This window comes from Solea solea, chromosome 11 (genome assembly GCF_958295425.1).
Source record: "Solea solea chromosome 11, fSolSol10.1, whole genome shotgun sequence".
NCBI classification, from domain to species: domain Eukaryota; kingdom Metazoa; phylum Chordata; class Actinopteri; order Pleuronectiformes; family Soleidae; genus Solea; species Solea solea.
The window spans coordinates 27,076,733-27,097,826 of NC_081144.1; the positions used below are offsets into that span (position 1 = coordinate 27,076,733).

The 21,094-nt window shown below is 42.6% G+C and overlaps 1 protein-coding gene across 1 annotated transcript in view; it reads left to right on the forward strand.

The window, feature by feature from the left end:
- samd10b (sterile alpha motif domain containing 10b) overlaps window positions 1–21,094 on the forward strand; it is a 63,599-nt gene that overhangs the window by 11,143 nt on the left and 31,362 nt on the right. Inside the window, exon 2 of the mRNA XM_058643956.1 lies at window positions 13,304–13,488. Within this exon, the coding sequence (XP_058499939.1) occupies window positions 13,304–13,488 (185 nt within the window). The remainder of the gene's footprint in view (window positions 1–13,303; window positions 13,489–21,094) is intronic.

Sequence of the window (21,094 nt, forward strand, 5' to 3'; positions counted from 1 at the left end):
AGAGTCACAAACACTCACTATCAGCTGATTGTGAGTCAAGTCGTGGAAAGTAGGAATAACAGCACATTTATGTGCAGTTTAAGGATCACTGTACAAACACAGGTAGAATGGATGTGGGCGGTTCACAGTCGCAGATCCATCCTAGGACAAGAGAAACAGACTGTGGCCGACGCAGCCAAGCCCGACACCACCGAGCACACATGTTAAAGTTAAAGTTGTAAGTTGTGATTTAAAGATGGCAAGACAATCAGATGTGCCTGAAGTTTATTCCACATGTTCTGTGAGTGCAGAGCTCCACACAGAACATAGGAATTTATGACCCACACACACACACACACACACACACACACACTCACACTCCAGTGCAGGACGTCCTGCAGTTGCATCCACGTCATTCTTTATACATTGAAAACACACTTTTAAATTGCAAAAGAGAAGTGTTTGTATATACAGGATCCAAACGTCTATCCACTAGAGGGCAGACTAGGTCTACGCTTCCTGTGTCCTCACAAATATGCTAATAAGCACATGACAGTTAGCTACTTTTCGCTGAAAGCAGTAAAATTCCTTTAGGTCGTGAATATTTCAAATTGAACTTAAATGATGAGACTTTATGGGAATTAATGGATATTTCTGAGAGACCCTGCAGTAATTAGTGTGCTTTGTGTCCGTGATTGAGGAATAGCATTGATATTAAACTGCGTTTGCATCAAATCCGATTGTTTTAGCCAAGATTATGCTACAACATAACAATTATATTTAAGCTCTCACCTTCAATTTTGAACATTTCCAGTTTATTCCAATAAATTCCCATTGAAAGTTTCCAATTTTGGAGACAATTTGCAGCTCTTTTGGCAACAATGTTTGTGTCAAGTGTGACACACTGACGATGTCTTCTGTGTCATGGTTGTCAAGACTTATTATTGAGTTGATTTTTTTAATCTACCTGTAACACCAACACAAGTCATTATAAATAGTCTCTTAACAATGACGTTTGCGTGGAGCCTGCTGCTCATTAACACCGACAAAGCAATTAAAGACGTAACTTATTCTAATAGTGAAAGTGTCAGGAGAGCACGGCAACGTTAGCATCATTACATGTCATCACGCACCTCAGCACCTGCTGGCGGTCTTCCTTCACCCTGTTCCCAAACTGTGGACTTCATACCCAACGTTCAGTTTGAAACGCTGTTGTCAGCAGAGCGTCAGACACAGCTGCTAATAAATAAAGACTAAATCAAAATCAGCAACAACAGTCATGTTGTGGGCTGCTTATTCCTTCTTTGTTGTGATCTTGCCAATGTGTTGAGTTCAACAACAGCATTGGTGGATATGTAAATATACATTTACAATGTTATTGATATTTCTAATCATTCCTGCTGATTAGAATTCTACAGACTAACTTTCCTTTGGATTCTTTGTCACATTTTCTTTCTCTTTTGTTGACTTCTCTGCTTCTGAACTGTAAGTCTTTGTCTTCCTTTTTTCATTTCTCTTCAGCTTCTCTAACCCACTCATGCTGGTCACTTTGTGTGGAAGCTCTCACTGCTGCCCTTTATTTACTTCATGGTTTTTAAAGGCCTCGGTGCTCAATAACCTTTGTGTGTGTGTGGACTTTGGTGCCATTGACTGGTTGTTACTGTGGACACGCTGCATCTCTTTCTTCTCTGATATGCCACAGTGCTTTCTGAGCGCTGACTTACATGCGCAGACAAAGTGGGCTACTTGTGTGATAGTGAAGGCTGGAGGACGCTCAATAAAGTATCGAGCACTAAGGCCCGCCCACGTCCCACAGCATGAGTGCACTGCATCGATCTACAGACAACATGTGACAATTACCATGAACTACAGTCCACTCTCGCCTCCGTGTGTGTGTGTGTGTGTGTGTGTGTGTTTACAGTTGACCCTCAAAGGCAAATCAAACGGTTCTAACGTGAGATTATAAGAGATCCTGAATGTCTGTGTCCAGCAGACAGCGTGTGGCCTGTATCAGCCTGTATCAGCCTTTATCAGCCTTTATCAGACTGTATCAGCCTTTAGCAGCCTGTATCAGCCTTTATCAGCCTGTATCAGCCTTTAGCAGCCTGTATCAGCCTTTATCAGCCTGTATCAGCCTGTATCAGCCTGTATCAGCCTTTAGCAGCCTGTATCAGCCTGTATCAGTCTGTATCAGCCTTTATCAGCCTGTATCAGCCTGTATCAGCCTTTATCAGCCTGTATCAGCCTGTATCAGCCTGTATCAGCCTTTATCAGCCTGTATCACCCTATATCAGCCTGTATCAGCCTGTATCAGCCTTTATCAGCCTATATCAGCCTTTATCAGCCTATATCAGCCTGTATCAGCCTTTATCAGCCTTTATCAGCCTATATCAGCCTGTATCAGCCTGTATCAGCCTTTATCAGCCTGTATCAGCCTGTATCAGCCTGTATCAGCCTTTATCAGCCTGTATCAGCCTATATCAGCCTGTATCAGCCTGTATCAGCCTGTATCAGCCTATATCAGCCTGTATCAGCCTATATCAGCCTGTATCAGCCTGTATCAGCCTGTATCAGCCTGTATCAGCCTTTATCAGCCTTTATCAGCCTGTATCAGCCTTTATCAGCCTGTATCAGCCTGTATCAGCCTGTATCAGCCTATATCAGCCTGTATCAGCCTGTATCAGCCTATATCAGCCTGTATCAGCCTGTATCAGCCTGTATCAGCCTATATCAGCCTATATCAGCCTGTATCAGCCTATATCAGCCTGTATCAGCCTGTATCAGCCTGTATCAGCCTGTATCAGCCTATATCAGCCTGTATCAGCCTATATCAGCCTGTATCAGCCTGAATCAGCCTATATCAGCCTATATCAGCCTGTATCAGCCTGTATCAGCCTGTATCAGCCTATATCAGCCTGTATCAGCCTCTCGACGCGCGAAATCCATCTTTGATCTCAGTTTAGAAGGAAAATGATAAAATAGTTTGATCATTTCAGTCACTTTGCGCTTCATTTTCACACCATCTGGTTCATCGTGTTTTGCTCCAAATGACTTGAATTACACAGGAATTTAGAAGATCGTGTTGTGATACTGTGATGCATGCAGACATTGTTTCTGTGTGACAACCTGCTAAATTCCCTGCTGTTAAGTCAGTGTGTGTGTGTTTATTGAGGCCATTGTGCTCAGATGGAGACATTTGGAAATATTATGTATCCAAACATCTGTTAATCCACTCAGACAGCACATTCTGCCGTCAGAGCAGCAGCTGTAAACAAACACTGAATATTTAAAGAGCCACAGGGAAGTTACGTTTTGGACTTTTTTTGTTTCCAGAACTTTGCTTATCAGCAGATACAAGCATGTATTTTAACACCTGTATGTTCATGTAACTCCAACTCCACCTTAACCAAATGCATAAAGACAATGATGCCAGAGATCTTCTCATATTATACAGACAATCATAACTTCAGAATCAGCATACTGTATTAATCCCTGCGGGTCAAAGTGTTACATTTGCTCCTTCACAATTTAAATAAGGAAGAACAACAGATTCTGTACGACTTAGGAGATATAAAATAGAAACATGACGTGATGATGTAAGAGCCCTTGAAGTACAGCCAGAGTTTATACAATGTTTAACCTCCACAGTAAGATCACAGAGCAGTCCAAGAGCAAATCCACGCCTGTTGGTCACGCCTCTTGGAAGTGGGAGGTGACTACACTAACTTTCCAGACTCATAGTCAATCTCATTGAGATGTGGTCTGGCAGTAGCCATGCTAGTATAGTGTTGCCTTATGTGGGTGTAGTTAAAAGTGGAGAAGAAGAGCAGTATCAGCTGACAGGATACAGTGGTGGTGTATGTGTCACTGAGGTCGATCCAAACTACAACGTTCAACCACCAAAGTCACAAAGAACAGCTGGAGGTTCTGTGAGGAGCTAAAGTCTGATATCCTGTTGTAACATCACTGAGCTTAACACGCACCAGGTAACCTTTGATATACTTCCTCATGTCATGCTTCATCTCTTCTGATGCTTCCATCCTAACCTAACCTATCCTAACCTGGATAACGTGGGTGGATCTGGATCAGTTTTGTGGGGGTGTGTCATCAGAGTGATCATGTGATTACCTGGCCAGAGGATGTACATCCTTGAATCTCAAAGAAGAAAAACCCCCAATGCCTTAAATCCCCCTGTGATGGTCATGTGGTTCAATTTCAAAGTTCTTATGTAAATGTCACAGCACAATTCTCAGGGTCAGACGTGAAACATTACTTTTCAAATTCATTCCACGTCCTTCTGAAAATGCAAAACATGCTTTGCTTGAAGTGGGCGTGGAAACGAGTCCAAAATCACAGAAGATTAAAGGAATACTGAGTGTAAATAATGACTGACCAGCCCAGTGCCTTTGTTTCTGGATGCTTTTCATCATCACCATTATACACATTTAGCCTTGGAGAAGTTGGGTAACGACACTATGGTGGTGGCAGTGGTTCAGTGGTAGAGCGAGGCGTCTTCCAACCAAAAACTTACGGTTTGATTCCTGGTTTCTGTAGCGGGCAAGACACTGAACCCCATATTACTCCAAGTGGCTGTGCATGCGTGTGTGAGTGGCTCCAAGTAATCTGCTGTCTGACTGTTTGTAAAAAAACTGTAAAGACCTTTAAGGGTTCATCAGGTCTAGAACAGTGCCACATAAATACAGACCTGTTAAATCCTCACACATTTGTTGGCTAATAATAATAATAATAATAATAAAGTTTTCCTAAATGTGTCTTGTACTGTTGGTAGATTTCCCCAACCAACAATCAACGTCCTGTTCAGGGCTGCAACAATTATGCGATTCATTGATTATTAATCGATTACTAAACTAATCGTCAACTATCTTAATAATCGATTGTTCAGTTTTCGAGTTTTTAATAATTAAATCAAGCTTCTTAAATATCTCTATTTTCTGGTTTCATTTCCTCCATTTGACAAAGAAATCGGGAAAACAGAAACATTTGGGTTTGTGGAATATCATCATCATCATCATCATCATCATCAGCAGCAGCAGCAGCAGCAGCATCATCATCAGCAGCAGCAGCATCATCATCATCAGCAGCAGCAGCATCATCATCATCAGCAGCAGCATCATCAGCAGCAGCAGCCTTTGTTAACATTCTTATGGACCAAAGAAATACTCAATTAATGGCCCGATGACTAGATTGTGAGAAGAAAGGTGAAGTTGCCGGTGTAATCCTGTCTCCTGTAATCCTGTGACATGATTATCTTCTTTGAACAGACTAACAGTCTGACTGCTGCCTGCTGTGGAAGCCGAGCTGGACGTTTTCGACTCCTCATGCATATAACAAGGGTCATTTTAGATATTTCAAGGACATTTCTCCCCTGAGCCGCCGCTAATTTCCGACCCTGGTCTGAATCCATAATTCATCCTCTGGCCACATGGCTTCCATACGCACTCTGTGGTCCATTATCCTAAATGAAAGCAGACAGAAGTGTGGATATTGGAGTCATGCCGTCACATTTGTGTATGCATGAGCATGCCGGCGTCCTCATTTCCCTCCATGTGTGCCCCGATGAGCGGTGGTGTACTGTTATCTGCTATCATCATGGACATCCATTGTTTACTCCCGTTCTCCTATCGGTGCATTCCCATGATACTGATGGTTTGTGAAAGGTAAACCTTAGACACAGCCTCAGCAGCGATGTCTCATGTCAGAGTGGATAATAGGCCGTGATGCATCATGGGAGAAATCCCTGGGGTGCAGGGGTTTTAAATGTATATTTAAAGCTGCAACCAGATTCTCACGCCCTGCTCTTTTAAATTGGTGTAATTTCAAGGCTCATTCCTGAGGTTAAGAGTGGAGGAGTGATAAATAGCCCCACCACAGAGGACCAACGCGTCACTGAGTCTCTGCTAGATGCATTGTTGCAGCGTTGGTCTGTTTTGAGGCTACATTGGGAGTTTGAGGCGTCAAATCTCCATGACGGTGTTTCACCCTCTTTGAGATTACATGAAAATAAGAATTCTTTCTTCATATAAAGCTTGCACTTCAAGGCTGGAATAAGAGGTGGCATTTTCATGCTAACATCATGCCTCTGAAATACATCATGAGACGATGGTGGATTATCCAAACCAATTTCCTCGTGAGAGGATGAGGCAAACACACTCACTCGGTCCTTAAGTTGATGCCAAGGTTGAGCAAAGGACAAACTTCTGCAAATTGGCCCACGCGGCAAAATTGTCAGTGTAGACGACTTTCGATGCTTTTGCAGTCAAATGAGAAATGTCCAGTGATGCCTCGTTAATGTACTGTGGGATTTAGCTTGGAACGACCTCTCGGAGCGCGGCACCTCGCAGCTTAATTACCTCTCCAGAAGGGAATGCCCCTGAGATTTAACATCTCTGCACAGTGGATGTGCTGCTCAGTCAAGAGAAGGTGATAGGACGTTAACACTTGACTGGGCTGATTCATGTTGACCTACATAACCTCTGCACACACACACACACAGTCATGGTACTTTAGCCGTCACCAGCACAACTAAATACTGAACCCTAACTGTAAACTGAACCTGACGGACTATATGCAGTCTCCTCCTGGAACGATGCAAAGATGTTCTACAGTCAGTGGCTGCACAAGTTACCAAGAGTGTTGAGTGATAATTATAGATTTAGCAGAAGCTGTGCTCAGACGGCTGACATTTTACATTTCTAAATTTAGGCCATGTTCAATCCCTCACGTCTGAGGGATTGAGGTTCAGGTTTGAATAACTAACGAGATCGTAAAAAGTTCAAGATTCCTTGGTCTGGTTGTTTGTTTGTAATTGATGTGTAAATGTGCCTGAAATGAGCTTCTCCTGTCTCAAAGACCAGCAACCGCCCCTGCATTCTGTGCAGTATTAAAAGAGACAGTGGTTTATAAAATGCCACCATGCTAAACTATACTTCCAGTTTCTCACAATAACAACAATGGCAACAGAGGATGAGGTTACATTAATGTTACTAACGCGACGACATTGTTGTTGTGTTTTCCAAACTCCAAAAGTCCTGTGGTCGACTATCAGTTGTGACAGTCAGTGTTGATTCTATTGCCACACATTGATCATTGTATGGAAAACCCTGCAAATGTTAAGTACACCAGTGAGATATTAAATATTTCTGATCACATATGATCACTGTAGAGCCCTGACGTCTCCTCCAGCTGAATTATCATCAGCCACTACCGATTATTGGTGGACCCCACACTCTTACACTGAGGTGTAGGTGAACACTGAGGTGTAGGTGAACACATGTATGTTTCTTTTGGGAAACCTGAAACACTATTCTTTGAAAACGATGATATCTTTGGTCCCACCTCTTGTCCCTAACATCGTCAACATTATCATTCTGTTGTGTTTGGAGATTGTTTGACAGTGTAGTTAACTACGTCCAATGAAAGGTAACTAAAGCCAACCTGAGAAGACACGTCCTGTCCTCAGTCACTTAAGTCTGAAACTGAAGGGGAGGAGAAAATCCTTTACTGCGTTATCCTCCACATAAGAGGAGCAAGGGGCGCTGGTGCCAATCTTAGCTGACACAAGTCAGAACGATGGACAAGTCAAAACCAAACCTTTTCTCACTTTTTTTATTGCACACAGTCAGCTGCACATGTCTGTGTAGTCACAGTATTCGTCACTCGCGATAACTACAGCTAGATGAAGCTCACACATGTGGTAGAACTGGGGTTGTGGCAGAAAGTCGCTAAATTAGCTAAAAGTTGTAAAGTAATTAATTAACAAACAAAGTCGCTTAAGTTGGTCTTTTTGCTTCATGATTTTCAAAACAACAAAGACAAAGTTTACATTTCATTCTGTTTGCGTGTGGATATGGCCTCAGGAGGAGGAGGAGCCACAATGACATCACTCACATCACCTCACACCTCTGAGTACTTGATGGTGGAATCATCACGTACTCACAAGCACATGTCATGTTTGATACTTCACCCTTCCTTTTAGCAGCTCTCTGTCTCTCTCTCTCTGTCTCTCTCTCTTTCTGTCTCTCTCTCTCTCTGTCTCTCCTCCCTCTCTGTCTCTCTCTCTCTGTCTCCTCCCTCTCTTATTGTTTTCCTCTTATGTAAATGATATGCTCCATTATTCCCGAGCTTTTAAAGGAATCTTATCTCTCCTCCTTTGACTGGCTGTAAGTCAGATGATACACATCATGCCTTTCTCTTTTTCTCCTCTCTCCGTTCATCCACCCTCCATCAACCCTTCTCTCCTCTCTCCTCTCTCCTCTCCATCGAGTAGGAGGTGATAAAAGTCACTGGCAAGGGCAGTGAGAGATAATACAACAGCAGTGAGAGATAAATAGTGCAGAGATGTGGCAACAGACAGACACATCAGATACAGGTCCAGACTCTCTGCTCATGGTAACAATGAGAATCAGCCCTGATTACAGAGATCCAGCACCTTCACACCTGAGGACAGGTTGTGGTTTCAGCTGCATGTTCAGTTATAGACTCAAGTATGAACCCATTAGGTTTAAGTCACTTTTCCTTTGTGTAACTTTGTGTAACTTTGTGTAACTTTGTGTAACTTTGTGTAACTTTGTGTAACTTTGTGTAACTTTGTACAAACCACAAGACCTCACTACAGACAGTCATGGAGTTCCTGGAAGAGTTTTGAAATTAGAAAAACTGTTTTCCAGGCCTGGAAATGGTTATGTGCCTGGGTTCTCTCCTGGTTCTCTCCTGGTCCTCTCCTGGTTCTCTCCTGGTTCTCCCCTGGTTCTCCCCTGGTTCTCCCCTGGTTCTCTCCTGGTTCTCGCCTGGTTCTCGCCTGGTTCTTGCCTGGTTCTCCCCTGGTTCTCTCCTGGTTCTCTCCTGGTTCTCCCCTGGTTCTCGCTTGGTTCGCACCTGGTTCTCCCCTGGTTCTCGCCTGGTTCTCCCCTGGTTCTCTCCTGGTTATCTCCTGGTTCTCTCCGGGTTCTCGCTGGGTTTTGTCCTGGTTCTCGTCTGGTTCTCCCCTGGTTCTCTCCTGGACTGTTTGTTTCTGTCCAGGGTGAACTCCTCCCCCATGGCCCTGTGACCGTTACAGTATGTGGAGAATAAAGTGATAGATGATGAATGATGTGACTCAAAACAGGAAGTTGATGATTTCAAATTCCATGTCACATGCTACAAAGTCTGCTCATCAAAATAAGAGCCTAGGGGTGTGCGATATTGATGATATTGAAAATGAATATCCCGATATATTTTGGGATTTTGCCGATAACGATAATTGGCGATATTTTGCAATCCTCAAACATGTGTTTGTAAAAGCATGGAAGGCATTTAACAGCTTCTCTTGTTAAAAGTATATTAAATGTTAATGATAATATTGACAAAACACAACTTGGTCTTATTTATTAACTTAAAGTTACTATAAAATATTGCACAACGAGCAACAAAAACTATCATGAGAGCATTTTAAACTATTGTAAACAATACTCATCATATTTGAACTACAAGGCATTAACATGAGAATGTGGACACACATTTAACTGCTGCCAGAGTTTGCTGAGTGTGTTTTCTTGTCATACGTTAGCTGGCGGCTCGTGGTCGACCGCTGACTGCCAAAGCTTTTCATATTCTTCAGATTCTGTGCGCTGGTTCTTTCACAGATGGTGAAACAAACTCGTTGTCGAGTCTTTGACGGCAACCGCTTTCCCACAGAGTTTACAGATTGGCGTCTTTTGAGTGACATCAGTGTTTTCAAACCACCTGCATGTGAGTGAGGAGGATCCACGTTTAGTTATTAAATCCAATGACGTGGATTCCGTGGACACGGCATGTGTTCTCATGCACATGTGCCGCAGTGTGTCCTGCTGGACTGGATCATGCAGTGAATGTTTGGCCTCTCAAAAAGGCGTGTTTTGATTGGTTCTTGCAAAATGAGTTCAACATTATCGATATTGTGATTGCACACATCGTTCAAACAACAATTAAGATACTATCGTAGACCATATATATATCATATATATCACACACCCCTATAAGAGCCTCAATACTTTAATTGAGTCATGGAAGATTTTAGGTCAGATTTTATGGAAGAATTATGGAAATGTTTTGAAAATGAATAAGTTAAAATGTGTGGGAACACGTCTGGAGAATTATGTGAGATTTGGTGCAAATATTCACTTGAACGCAGAGATGATTTTAAAGTCATCAAACTTGCTTTTCCCTCACTTTACATTTGAATCCGAAACTAGACGTTGGTACTAATTTTACCTTCTCTGTAATAACAAGATAGTTATTGAAAGTCTAAGTAAATGCCTGAACCTCCTTTTTCAGGTGTAAACCATAATGGTATTTGTTGGTCCAGGTGCAAATCTTCACAGTTTAGTGTAAACTCCGTCACTCAGTTGACAGGTGCACGTCACTGTGTAGAAGAAGAGCATGCAGTGACGTGCACCTGCTTGTGTCTATGGGGCTCAGCTGCTTCAGTCAGTGTGTGTGGCACAGCTCCTCTCTGCCTCACCTCACCGTTCTCCCGTGTGTTTGAACAGGAAATGTGTAAATTCAGCCATGTTGAACTCATACAGAAAGTGTAGACTCAAAAAACGTCCTACAGCCACTCTGTAATTGTAGTTCTTGAAGCAGCCAGCAGAGGCGTATGTTGCAGTGTCATTCCAAAAAGGTTGTCAGTAGGAATCTATGGATATTTAATGACCCCTGAGCCATGTGCCAGAAGGTTAAGCTGACTGAGTCCATTAAAGCTGTGGGAACGGGCACTTTGTCTTCTTTTATGACTGCTGGAGAGGGGGAGGTCCATCCATGTGGCAGAGATTCAGATTGGGAAGCCATGACGCTGCTGCACTTCAATCAATGTAAAAGTGATGTGGGTAAAAAGGCGGGTGGTCTCTGAACCAGCTTGTGAAATGAAGTTGTTTGGTGGTCTAATAATGTGTCTCCTCGCCTCGTCCGTGAGCTCCTTTTACCTCTTTCCTGTCAGTTTGCATGGAGCTCAGAGCTCATTTACAGCATCTCTTTGTGTCTGTGTTGCCCTTGCTTTTGGGCTTCCTCCTGCCTCTTTCTGTGAGATTGGCAGCTCTGGCACTTAGCTTCCCACTTTTCTTCCTCCTGTCTCCTCCTCCTTCAGTCAGACTGACAGTAATTATATCAGAGTCGGGCCAAGTTTATCCTGACGACTAGCTAGAGGGAGAAGAAGGAGGGAAACAAGAGGGAGGCTGATGTATAAGAAGATCCAAAAGTGGTAATATATGGATGTAAGGAAGGTGAAGGCAGAGGAGGGGAGAGAGGAAGTGGTTTATGAGGGAAGGGAAGCATCCCTGATTCCTGACAGCTCTTTCTTCTTTTTTTATTCCCACCATCTTTGTCATTCCTCCATCATGGTTGTGTGAACTCATCTCATCTGCAGCCAGGGGTTTCCCCTCCAGCCTCTGCTGCTGTGCAGCATGTCTCATGCTCTCATGTGCAACTCTAAAATAAGAACAGTTTTATTTCAGATGTTGCCTCTAAGGTCACAAATGAAACGCTGGACTCTTCATACACAGTTCATTAGACGCATTAACATTTGAAGTTTATGAGACGAGCACCTTCAAACCACCTCAGACGAACTCTTTTATTTTTAAACTGCATATCTTTTTTAAGATGTTCACTTATATTCTTTCTTTCACTAATATTTCTAATTGACTTTATTTGTCTCCTTTTAAAATCAGTTTGTTCTGTTTGAATGTCCTGTTTTTTAAAATGTACTCCTGAGAGGAGAAGAGGGAGGGAGGGAGGACACAAAGATGAAAGAAAAAAATAAATATTTATGATGCAGGATTTCAATAATTATGAATAACCTAGTAATGTTCCAGAAATGCTGCATGTCTGTGGATCTTCTCTATCACAGGTGTTTTTGTCTGTAGTATCATTAGACTTTGATAATGAAGGACGTGACAAGCGTCGCTTTACAGAAGCCGCCATCGTATGGCACGATGTTTCTACTGAAGCCTGAACTGTATGTGTCTTCTGTGTTGAAGCAGAACAAAGAATGACTAAATAACTAAATGAGTCAAATCTTTTACCAGTCAAAAGAAGGTTTGGTACAGACAGTGATCGTTTCATTGGTGAAAATGTTTGGCAATCACTCGCTTTCACCGACAGAAACAGGACAGTCAGGAAATAAAAATAAAGTTGATGATGAAATCCACTGACACTTTTGTCAACAAATACAAACTGGACAAAAATGTTAGGGTCGGATGAACTGGAATGAGATCTGAAGTCAACTCTTTGTAAGGTTTGGAGTTGTTTGATCAACACTGAGGAGGACAAAAGGCAGAAATGATGGCGTTAGGAAGAAACACAAGATTTGTTCCAATCTCACGTACTGAAATCTATTTTATCACTCAGCTGTTCTGTCACTACATTTTAAATGTTCATTTAAATAAAAATGCCAATGATCACACTGAAGACGATAAGTCCAAGTGTAATGTCTGACTGTGTTCAACCTGAAACAACAAAAAGAAAAATTGTACAAATAGAAATGTTTCATATTAAAACAATTCTGTGTGAATTCAAACCTTAGAGAATCAAAACATAGAGAATAGATCGGATGATAGAGAAGCATTTAGATAATACAAACAAATATGATTATATTTAGTTGACTTAAACTAGACTAAAATATGACAAAGACTTAGTATTATAGTCATAAGAGTAGTGTTGTAATGTACCAAAGTACAAATCCTTCCTATCTGTATTTAGAGTAAGTACAAAATTCACGTATCTGTACTTTGTTATTTATATATATATTTATTACAACTTGTACTTTTACTCCACTACATTTGTTACTTGTTACCACTAAAGATGCACCAAAAATTAGGCGACTGGAACATATTGGCGCTCTTAAGAGTCTGTCGACATGTTTTACTAAGATCTGCTGGTTCAGGCTAGCATTCTTCTTAGGGCAGCCCAATGGGGACTTGTAACTGGAGTTGCCAGTTTGAGTCCCCACCAGGTCAAGGGCAGGGTCACCCCTGAGCAAGGTACCCAAACCGCATTGTGCATTGTTAATTGGACACTCTAACCCTAACCCTAAACCAAATTGATCCCAGGCCTCATGGTTCAGGAAGATCATCCAGCATCTAAATCTCCTGCTGTGGAGACCACTCGACAAGGAGAAGCAAAAAAACCTCACTAATTGTGAACGTTGAATCTTGAAGCTAATTTTGTTTCTATGATACTGAGTTGTACAGTGTGTTTGCAAACGCCTTAAACAAAGACAACAGAAGTGTTCATCATCCTCTGCTCTTCTCTTTGTATTCTCTTCCCTCCTTCCTCCTCCTCTCTCTCGTCTCAGCGGCGTCCAGCTTCAGCTTTTGCCGCGCCTCGCTGGAGCACACGTTGTCGGCAGAGGAGTTAAACTACCAGCTGCCGCACCGCGCCGGAGGCAGCAACCTGACCTGGCACGATGGCCGTGGCCAACAGACAGCACACACACGCACCGTCAAACTGCTGCAGCAGCCCGGTACAGAGGGCATCCAGGTACGAACACCTGCACACACAACTCTTCTCACTTTTTACTGTAGATCACACCGCTTTATCCTCACACGAGCCATGGAAGTGGGAGTAGATGGAAGAACAGCTGAGCACCCACTGAAAAACGAGAAACAGACATCATTCATACAAATGCTTGAGTAAATGCCTTCACAACAACAAAAAAGAGGTCTCTCGGTTGAACTTTAAATAGATACCTGTAAACGCCACACCCGAATTTGTGCTGGACGAAGATATAGCAGTTCTAGCTTCACCAGGCTGTGAAATGAGTGGTTCTAAATCTAAAACGAGCAGCACACCGAGTTGCCCAGTTACACAGGGTGGTGCGGCTACTGTGGCTAGCAAACTTGCTAAGATGGCGAGTGCTAGCTCTGAGGCTCACAACTCACCTGGACTTGTTGAAGAACTCCCGGACACTTTGTCAATGAGCCAGCTGGTTTCTGAGCTGGAGAAGCAACGAGCCTCGTTCCGGAGCGACTAGTCTGCATTAATCCAGGAGTCGGGTAAACCGCTACAGACCTCGGTGGACGCACTTCACGAGACTGACTCACTTCAACAGCCGCCTCGCTGCTGCAGAATCCCTGGCGGCTGATAACTTTGAGCGCATAACAAGCACCGAAAAAACGGTGAAGTTTCTGCAGGCCCAAAATAAGTCTCTCCAGGACCGCCTCGACGATCTTGAAAACAGATCCCGTAGAGTCAACCTCCATATAATAAACATTCCTGAGGGCAGTGAAAAGGGTTGGGACCCGATCGAGTTCATATCTGCCCTGCTGATGGAAAACCTTGGTCCCGGTGTTTTCTTTAACCCCCCGAATCTGGAGATCGCACATCGCTCCCTAGCCCAGAAACCTGGACCGGGAGGTAAACCCAGAGCTTTTGTGATTTGCTTTCATCGTTTTCAAGAGAGGGAGAAGGTGCTTCGTTGGGCCAGACAACACGAGCTTAAGTGCGGCGGAGCAACGCTGCGAGTGTACCCCGATGTCAGCGCTGTCACTGCAAAGAAACGTGCCGTGTTCAACAAAATCAAGCAAGCAGGGAGTGAAGTTTAGGCTTCTCTTTCCTGCTCGCCTGCAAGTTTCAAATGAAGATAATACGTTCACTTTTGAGACTCCCGAGGACGCACACGCATTCTACAGCGAGCGAATAATGGACAAATTATACAGCGCATATTGGCGTTTTCAGCTGCCTTCATGCTGGGATTTTTCTTTCCTTTTTGAATGAGGCAGTTTGCCCCTTCTACTGTACGATACACTGTGGACTTGTGATTGCGATTACCTTCATGGGCGTCATGGTATCTATGGAAACGGGTAAGCGCATGTTCTGTGTTTACTCTAGTCAAGCTTTAGTGGTGATGTGCATATACTTCTTGTATTATGCCCTGTTGTGTTGGGCAGCGTCTTCTTTTACCCCTAATTTTACATTGGTGATGCCTGATGTTATGTTAACACTGTCCTTCTAGTGTCGTTGAACGTGTTACTTTGGCTTCAAAGAGACCCTGATTTGGCTACTGTGCCTCTGGTGCGCTTGTATCCATTTTATTTTAGGAATTGCTTTGTTAGACTTTGTGTTTTTCCTTGAACCTTATTGACTTTTGATTCTTAATTATTTTGGCTTTTTTTGAGCCAGATGTCCCACTGCATAAAGTATTATAGGGTGTGCTGTTCCTTCATTTGTGCTAAATACTTATGAATACTTGCTTACTTTGGCTAGCTTTGAAAGTTGTAATTGCTTTTCTATTTATTTGTTTATTTATGTTCACTTTTTCATAGTCAGATGTTGTTAGGAGTGGTGTATGTTGTTGCATTGTTAAACCAATTGACCTCTTGAGCGAGAAGCGATTGAGGAAGTAGAAAGTTTTATCCTGTTGGGATTGATGTGGATATGTTCGGTTTGTATATGGGGAGAGGGGGTGTGAGCATTGTGGAGGGATGCTTTGATAATTTGTTTTGTTTGTTTCTTTTTTCTTTGTTGTTTTGTTTTGTGTGTTGTTTTTCTCATTTTTTACATTTGATTTTTTTTCCTTCCCCTTTGGCTCAAGAATTTCGTCAGGTGAGGGAGAGGTATTACTCCTCGTGACTCTTTTTTGATATGATGACTCAGGGTAAGAGTCTTCGCTTAATTTCTTGGAATCTGAAAGGTACCAACCAACCTATTAAGCGTAATAAAGTAATGGCTCATTTAAAGCAACTTAGGGGTGATATTTAAGAAACTCACCTCTGCTCTTCGGAGGTTAACTGTATCAAACGGCCTTGGATAGGGGAGATGTTTCACTCTAAATTTCCAGTGAGGGCAAGAGGTGCGGCTATCCTAATACACAAGAGTGTTCCATTCGAATTATCAAACTATATTGAGGACCCTAATGGTCGATTTGTAATTATTTCTGGTAAATTATGTGGCATGCCTGTGTTTATGCACCTACGTGGGATGACAATAATTTCATTACAAGCTTTTTTTCCTTTCTTCTTAAAGTTGATGACCACTATTTGATTATTGGCGGCAATTTTAATTTGGTTCAAGACCCCTCCCTGGACAGGTCTTCTTCTAATACTCAGGTGCTGTCCAAGTCAGCCAAGGTACTTGATGCATACAAAATCAGTTTAGGTTTAATTGACCCATGGAAGTTTTTTCCTTTTTTTCGCATGTCCACCATTCATATTCTCGGATAGATTTTTTCCTATTGGATAATTACTTTTTACCGGAGGTTCTTTCATGCGAATACCATAGTATTGTTATTTCGGATCATGCCCCTGTATCTGTTGATATTGGCTTTCCAGGTCGTGTCCCTCCCTCCAGACAATGGAGACTTAATTCCTCTTTGTTAGCCCAGACTGCTTTTAGAGAATTTCTTCATGCACAGATCTCCTTGTTCTTTGATACCAATGATTCTGCGGAGATCCCACTCTCTCCCACCCAGACGCACTCTATGGGAAGCTTTTAAGGCATTTATGCGTGGGCAAATTATTTCGTATGTTTCGTCACTAAGGAAGACGGAAAAGTTAGAGTTGGATAAATTCCTCAATTGCTAATGAGGTTTCTAGAGTTGACAATTTTACGCTTCAGCCCCTACCCGAGCTCTTTATAAAGAACGACTTCAGCTTCAGTCCAAATTTGACTTATCATCTACGAGTAAAACCCAGAAGCAGTTATTCATGGCTAAACAACGCTTTTTTGAGACTGGGGATAAAGCGGGCAGGCTATTGGCACATCAGGCACGTGGAGCTTCTCTATCCAGATTGATCCCAAGGATCAAATCTGTGTCTGGTGAAGTCACCTCAGACCCCACAGAGATTAATAAGACATTTTGTTCTTTTTACTCTGACCTCTATTCCTCCCAATGTCCCTCGGATGTTTGGGATGGAGATAACCCTTTGGATAGGATTGTTTTCCCTAATATAGACAAGGATTTGTGTAAGGAGCTGGGCAGTCCAATCTCTATCAAGGAAGTGCAGGAGGCAATTGTGACGCTTCAGAACGTAAGACTCCAGGCCCTGATGGGTTCACTGTTGAGTTTTTTTAAACTATTTTCTGCCACCCTTGAACCAGCCCTTCAGAAAATGTACAACGAGTCCTTCAGTGATAGTCGTCTGCCCTCCACCCCGTCTGAGGGCTCGATTTCTCTCCTGCTTAAGAGTGATAAAGACCCTCTTCTTTGCAGAAACTATAGGCCCATTTCCCTCTTGAATGTTGACCTTAAAATCCTGTCAAAAATCGTTGCCCAATGCCTACAACGGGTCTTATCAAGCATAATATTAATTGATCAAACAGGATTCATGCTTGGAAGGCACTCGTTTCATAATACGAGGAGGCTTTTAAATATCATTCGCTCCCCTGGTTCGGACACTCCTGAGGTCATAGTCTCACTAGATGCTGAGAAGGCCTTCGACAGGGTGGAGTGGACATTTCTTTTTTTTGTTTTGCAGAAATTTGGTTTTGATTCTGATATTATATCTTGGATTAAGTTGCTTTATGCCAACCCAGCTGCTTCAGTCCACACAAATTTGGATCCTATTCAAGTTATAAACTTAATCTCCATAAGAGTGAACTTTTCCCCCTGAACCCTCTGGCTAAAAGTATACCCCAACCTTTTTTCCCCTTTAAGTATGCTATGGATGGATTTAAATATTTGGGGCTGTTTATTACTAATCCATCAATCAGCTTTTCTCAAAAACAATTCCTCCTCTTTTTGAGAGGTGTAAACTGGACTTTGACAGATGGTCTAGTCTCCCATTATCCCTAGTAGGTTGAGTTAATTTGGTTAAAATGGTTATTTTGCCCAAGTTTCTATACCTCATATCCCCAGTTCCTTCATTTGGGGCAAAAAACATCCACGCATCAGAAGATCAGTGCTACAGCTCCCCAAGGCTCTTGGTGGCTTGGCGCTGCCCAATTTCTCTCACTATTACTGGTCCTGTAATATTAATAAACTTTTATACTGGTTTAACAACTCAACAGATCATGTGATGCGCCCACTGTGGGTAGATATGGAACTTTCATCCTCTAAAATCTCTCTTCACTCCTTGTTGTGCTCTCAACTCCCTCTGACTGCCTCCAACTTTACCTCAAACCTGTTGGTAATGAACTCTGGTAGAATTTGGATTCAAATTAGAAAAGGCCTGGGCCTTCATAGGGCCTCAGACCTCTCCCCCATTATAAACAATCACCTATTTTTGCCCTCATGTACAGATTTAACCTTTCGGACTTGGTTCAACAAAGGGTTAACTAAATTTAAGGACCTTTATGACCAAGACACTTTTATGTCCTTTTCTGAGCGCTCAAAGAAATTTGACTTACCGAATTCCCACCTATTCCATTTCTTTCAAATAAGACATTTTATTCGGAACCAGAGCCCGGCATTTCCTAGTCGTCCCCCAGAAACGCTAGTGGACTAACCCTTATTATCTCTTCATCCTGAACGTAGGCGGTTAACTTCTAGTATTTACAGCCTTATCGGTTCTGTTATTGACAGTCCAGTGTCTGGTCCCAAGGCTTCCTGGGAACAAGAGCTTGGATTCACACTGCCTGATGATTATTGGCGATTTGTGCAAGACACGGCCTCCTACAGTGTAAAGTTGTGCACAAAGTTCACTGCACTAATTTGAGGTTATCTCGGATTTACCCCAATGTGAGTGCCTCTAGTAATAGGTGCAAACAATCTCCAGCTGACCCTTCACATATGTTTTGGTTCTGTCCTAGGCTTTCCACATTCTGGTGTGAAATCTTCGGTATTCTTAGCACGGCATATGATACTATTATTACTCCTGAGCCTCTCCTGGCCTTGTTCGGTGCCCCTTCGCAGCCTATTTCCTCTAAAGTTATGCAGACTTTAGAGGGTACATTTATTACCCTGTTGGCCAGGCGGCTTATACTCCTCACCTGGAAACACCCTCATCCTCCATCTCACAGTAGATGGGTGAAAGAGCTGCTACTGTCCATTAGACTGGAAAGGCTTAGGTTTTCCCTGAATGGATCTCTAAGTTCATTTGAGAGGACCTGGAGACCTCTTTTAAAACATATTGAATGTTTGACATGTCTGCCTGATTGTGATGACTGAGCCCCCCCCCCTTTTTAAATGTATTTTATTATTTATTTTTATTTATTTATTTATTTTATTTTGTTCCTTTTCCTCTTCTTTCCGTGTGTATTTGTTGTATGTTGTATTGATATGATACTATTGGATGTTCAATATTGGACAGAGTTTTGCTCTCCTTGAATGGGGTGGGAATGTGGGAGGGGTAAAAATGTGAGAAAATTTGAGGAATGGAAGTCTTTTGTTACATTGCTCTGCTCTGTTGTTCTGTAATTGCTTCCAATAAAAAAGGCTATAAAAAAAAATACACATAAATGCACAGAGAACAGAGCGTTTATCCCAATGATACTTAAAAGTGCAACAGCAAGAACACAAGGTCAGCATGTGGTTTGTATGCTTCCAACGATGGTCTGCTCTTTTTCACCTGCTCTGCCGTGATCAACGTAACACTATTACTGCCTTGATCTTAAAGCCCATACCTGGCTTGTGTGTGTGTGTGTGTGTGTGTGTGTGTGTGTAGTCCAATAAAGCAAGTTGTGTTTCTTGCAAGATCCAAGACTTCATGAGACCTGCTGATTCTGAGCAATACAGGTCAGCAGACATGCTCTTGCAAGGCTGATGGAATGGAGACAGCAACATTTAACCCTCCCAGTGACTCTGTAGCTGTTAGATTAGGGTACAACGTCTGCTTTATTTCTTTAATACTGTGTAAACACTACATATGAAGTCATTTCAGCTGTGACTGCTCGTGGCACTTTTACAGCATCATTTACTTCCACACGTGCAAAATATAATCCCATCTGTGAAACACCAAAGAGAGGCAAAACAAAGAGAGAGGGGCAAAAACAGGCTATTTTAAGGCCTTCTGCCTGTGTCTGACCTACAATACAACAGCACATGACACAACAGACTTTTTTGGCTCCTCCTCCTCTCTCGTATTAGAGCAGCGAGCCCAGCAGAGGTCAGTTGTTCAGAGTTGGCTGCCATGGGCATGCAAGATGTATATACTGTACATATATGCAGCGCTAGATGATTTCAATAATTCATAAAAGAGTGCCCCCTCAGCTACAACAGCTATAAAAGGCTTAATGAAAGACGAGTGGGAAGCTGTTTCCATGTGATATCAGAGAGACTGGATAATTAAACCTCCTCCATACCATAACAACGAAGGCTTATCATTTCCTTGTGGCAACAAGCCTCTTTATGTATTATTCAACAAATGGGAACGCAGTCCAGCTCCCTCTGCTGTGAGTGTGTGTGTGTGTGTGTGCACGTGTGTACTTGTATTTGTTACCCTTACAACTCTTATGTTCTGGCATAAGCACTGACTTTGCACTGACTAAAACCAGGTCCTAGCGTGGCAGAACCTTGAGGAACTGGTTAAGTTTAGGACTAAGATTTGATTTGTGGTTCTGGTTCAGGCCGGAATGCAGGTCAATGCAGTGTCCTAACAAGAATAGCTGTTTGTGTGTGTGTGTGTGTGTGTGTGTGCGTGTGTGTGTGTAAAAAGCACGTCATCAGCTCACACCTGTCTTCCCCACTCAGCTCTGCATCTCCTCTTGCTGTCACTTCATCTCTCCACAAGATAACAGAGAAGAACCCTCCTCTCCTCCATCTTCCATGTGAGCTCTGCTGTCTCACCTCTCTGTCTCACCACCTGTTTGTGACGTGTTGTCCTTCATGTCTTTTACACAGCTCTTCTTTCATTTCCTTCTTCTGTTGACACTGCTCAGCAGAACCTTGCAGATGACTTTGATTGTGTCACTGTGATTCTTGCAGTGTGTGTGCTCCGATGATAACGTGGTTTGTGAGTGTGTGACCTGTCCGTCCCTGTTAGCTTCTTACATATCTGTCTTTACTGGTCCTCAGAACTCTGAGTGTCAAACATGTCATAATGAGCCGGTCTTTAGTCCAGGCTCCCTTCAAAGAGCTGTAAATCTCATCTCTACATGGGACAGTTCAAGTTATTTTTATTATGCACAACATTATTATAATGTCGTGCACTGAAAATATGCCCAGAACCTTTTAAAGCTTTTTTAAAATCATAACATCATTAACAACAGC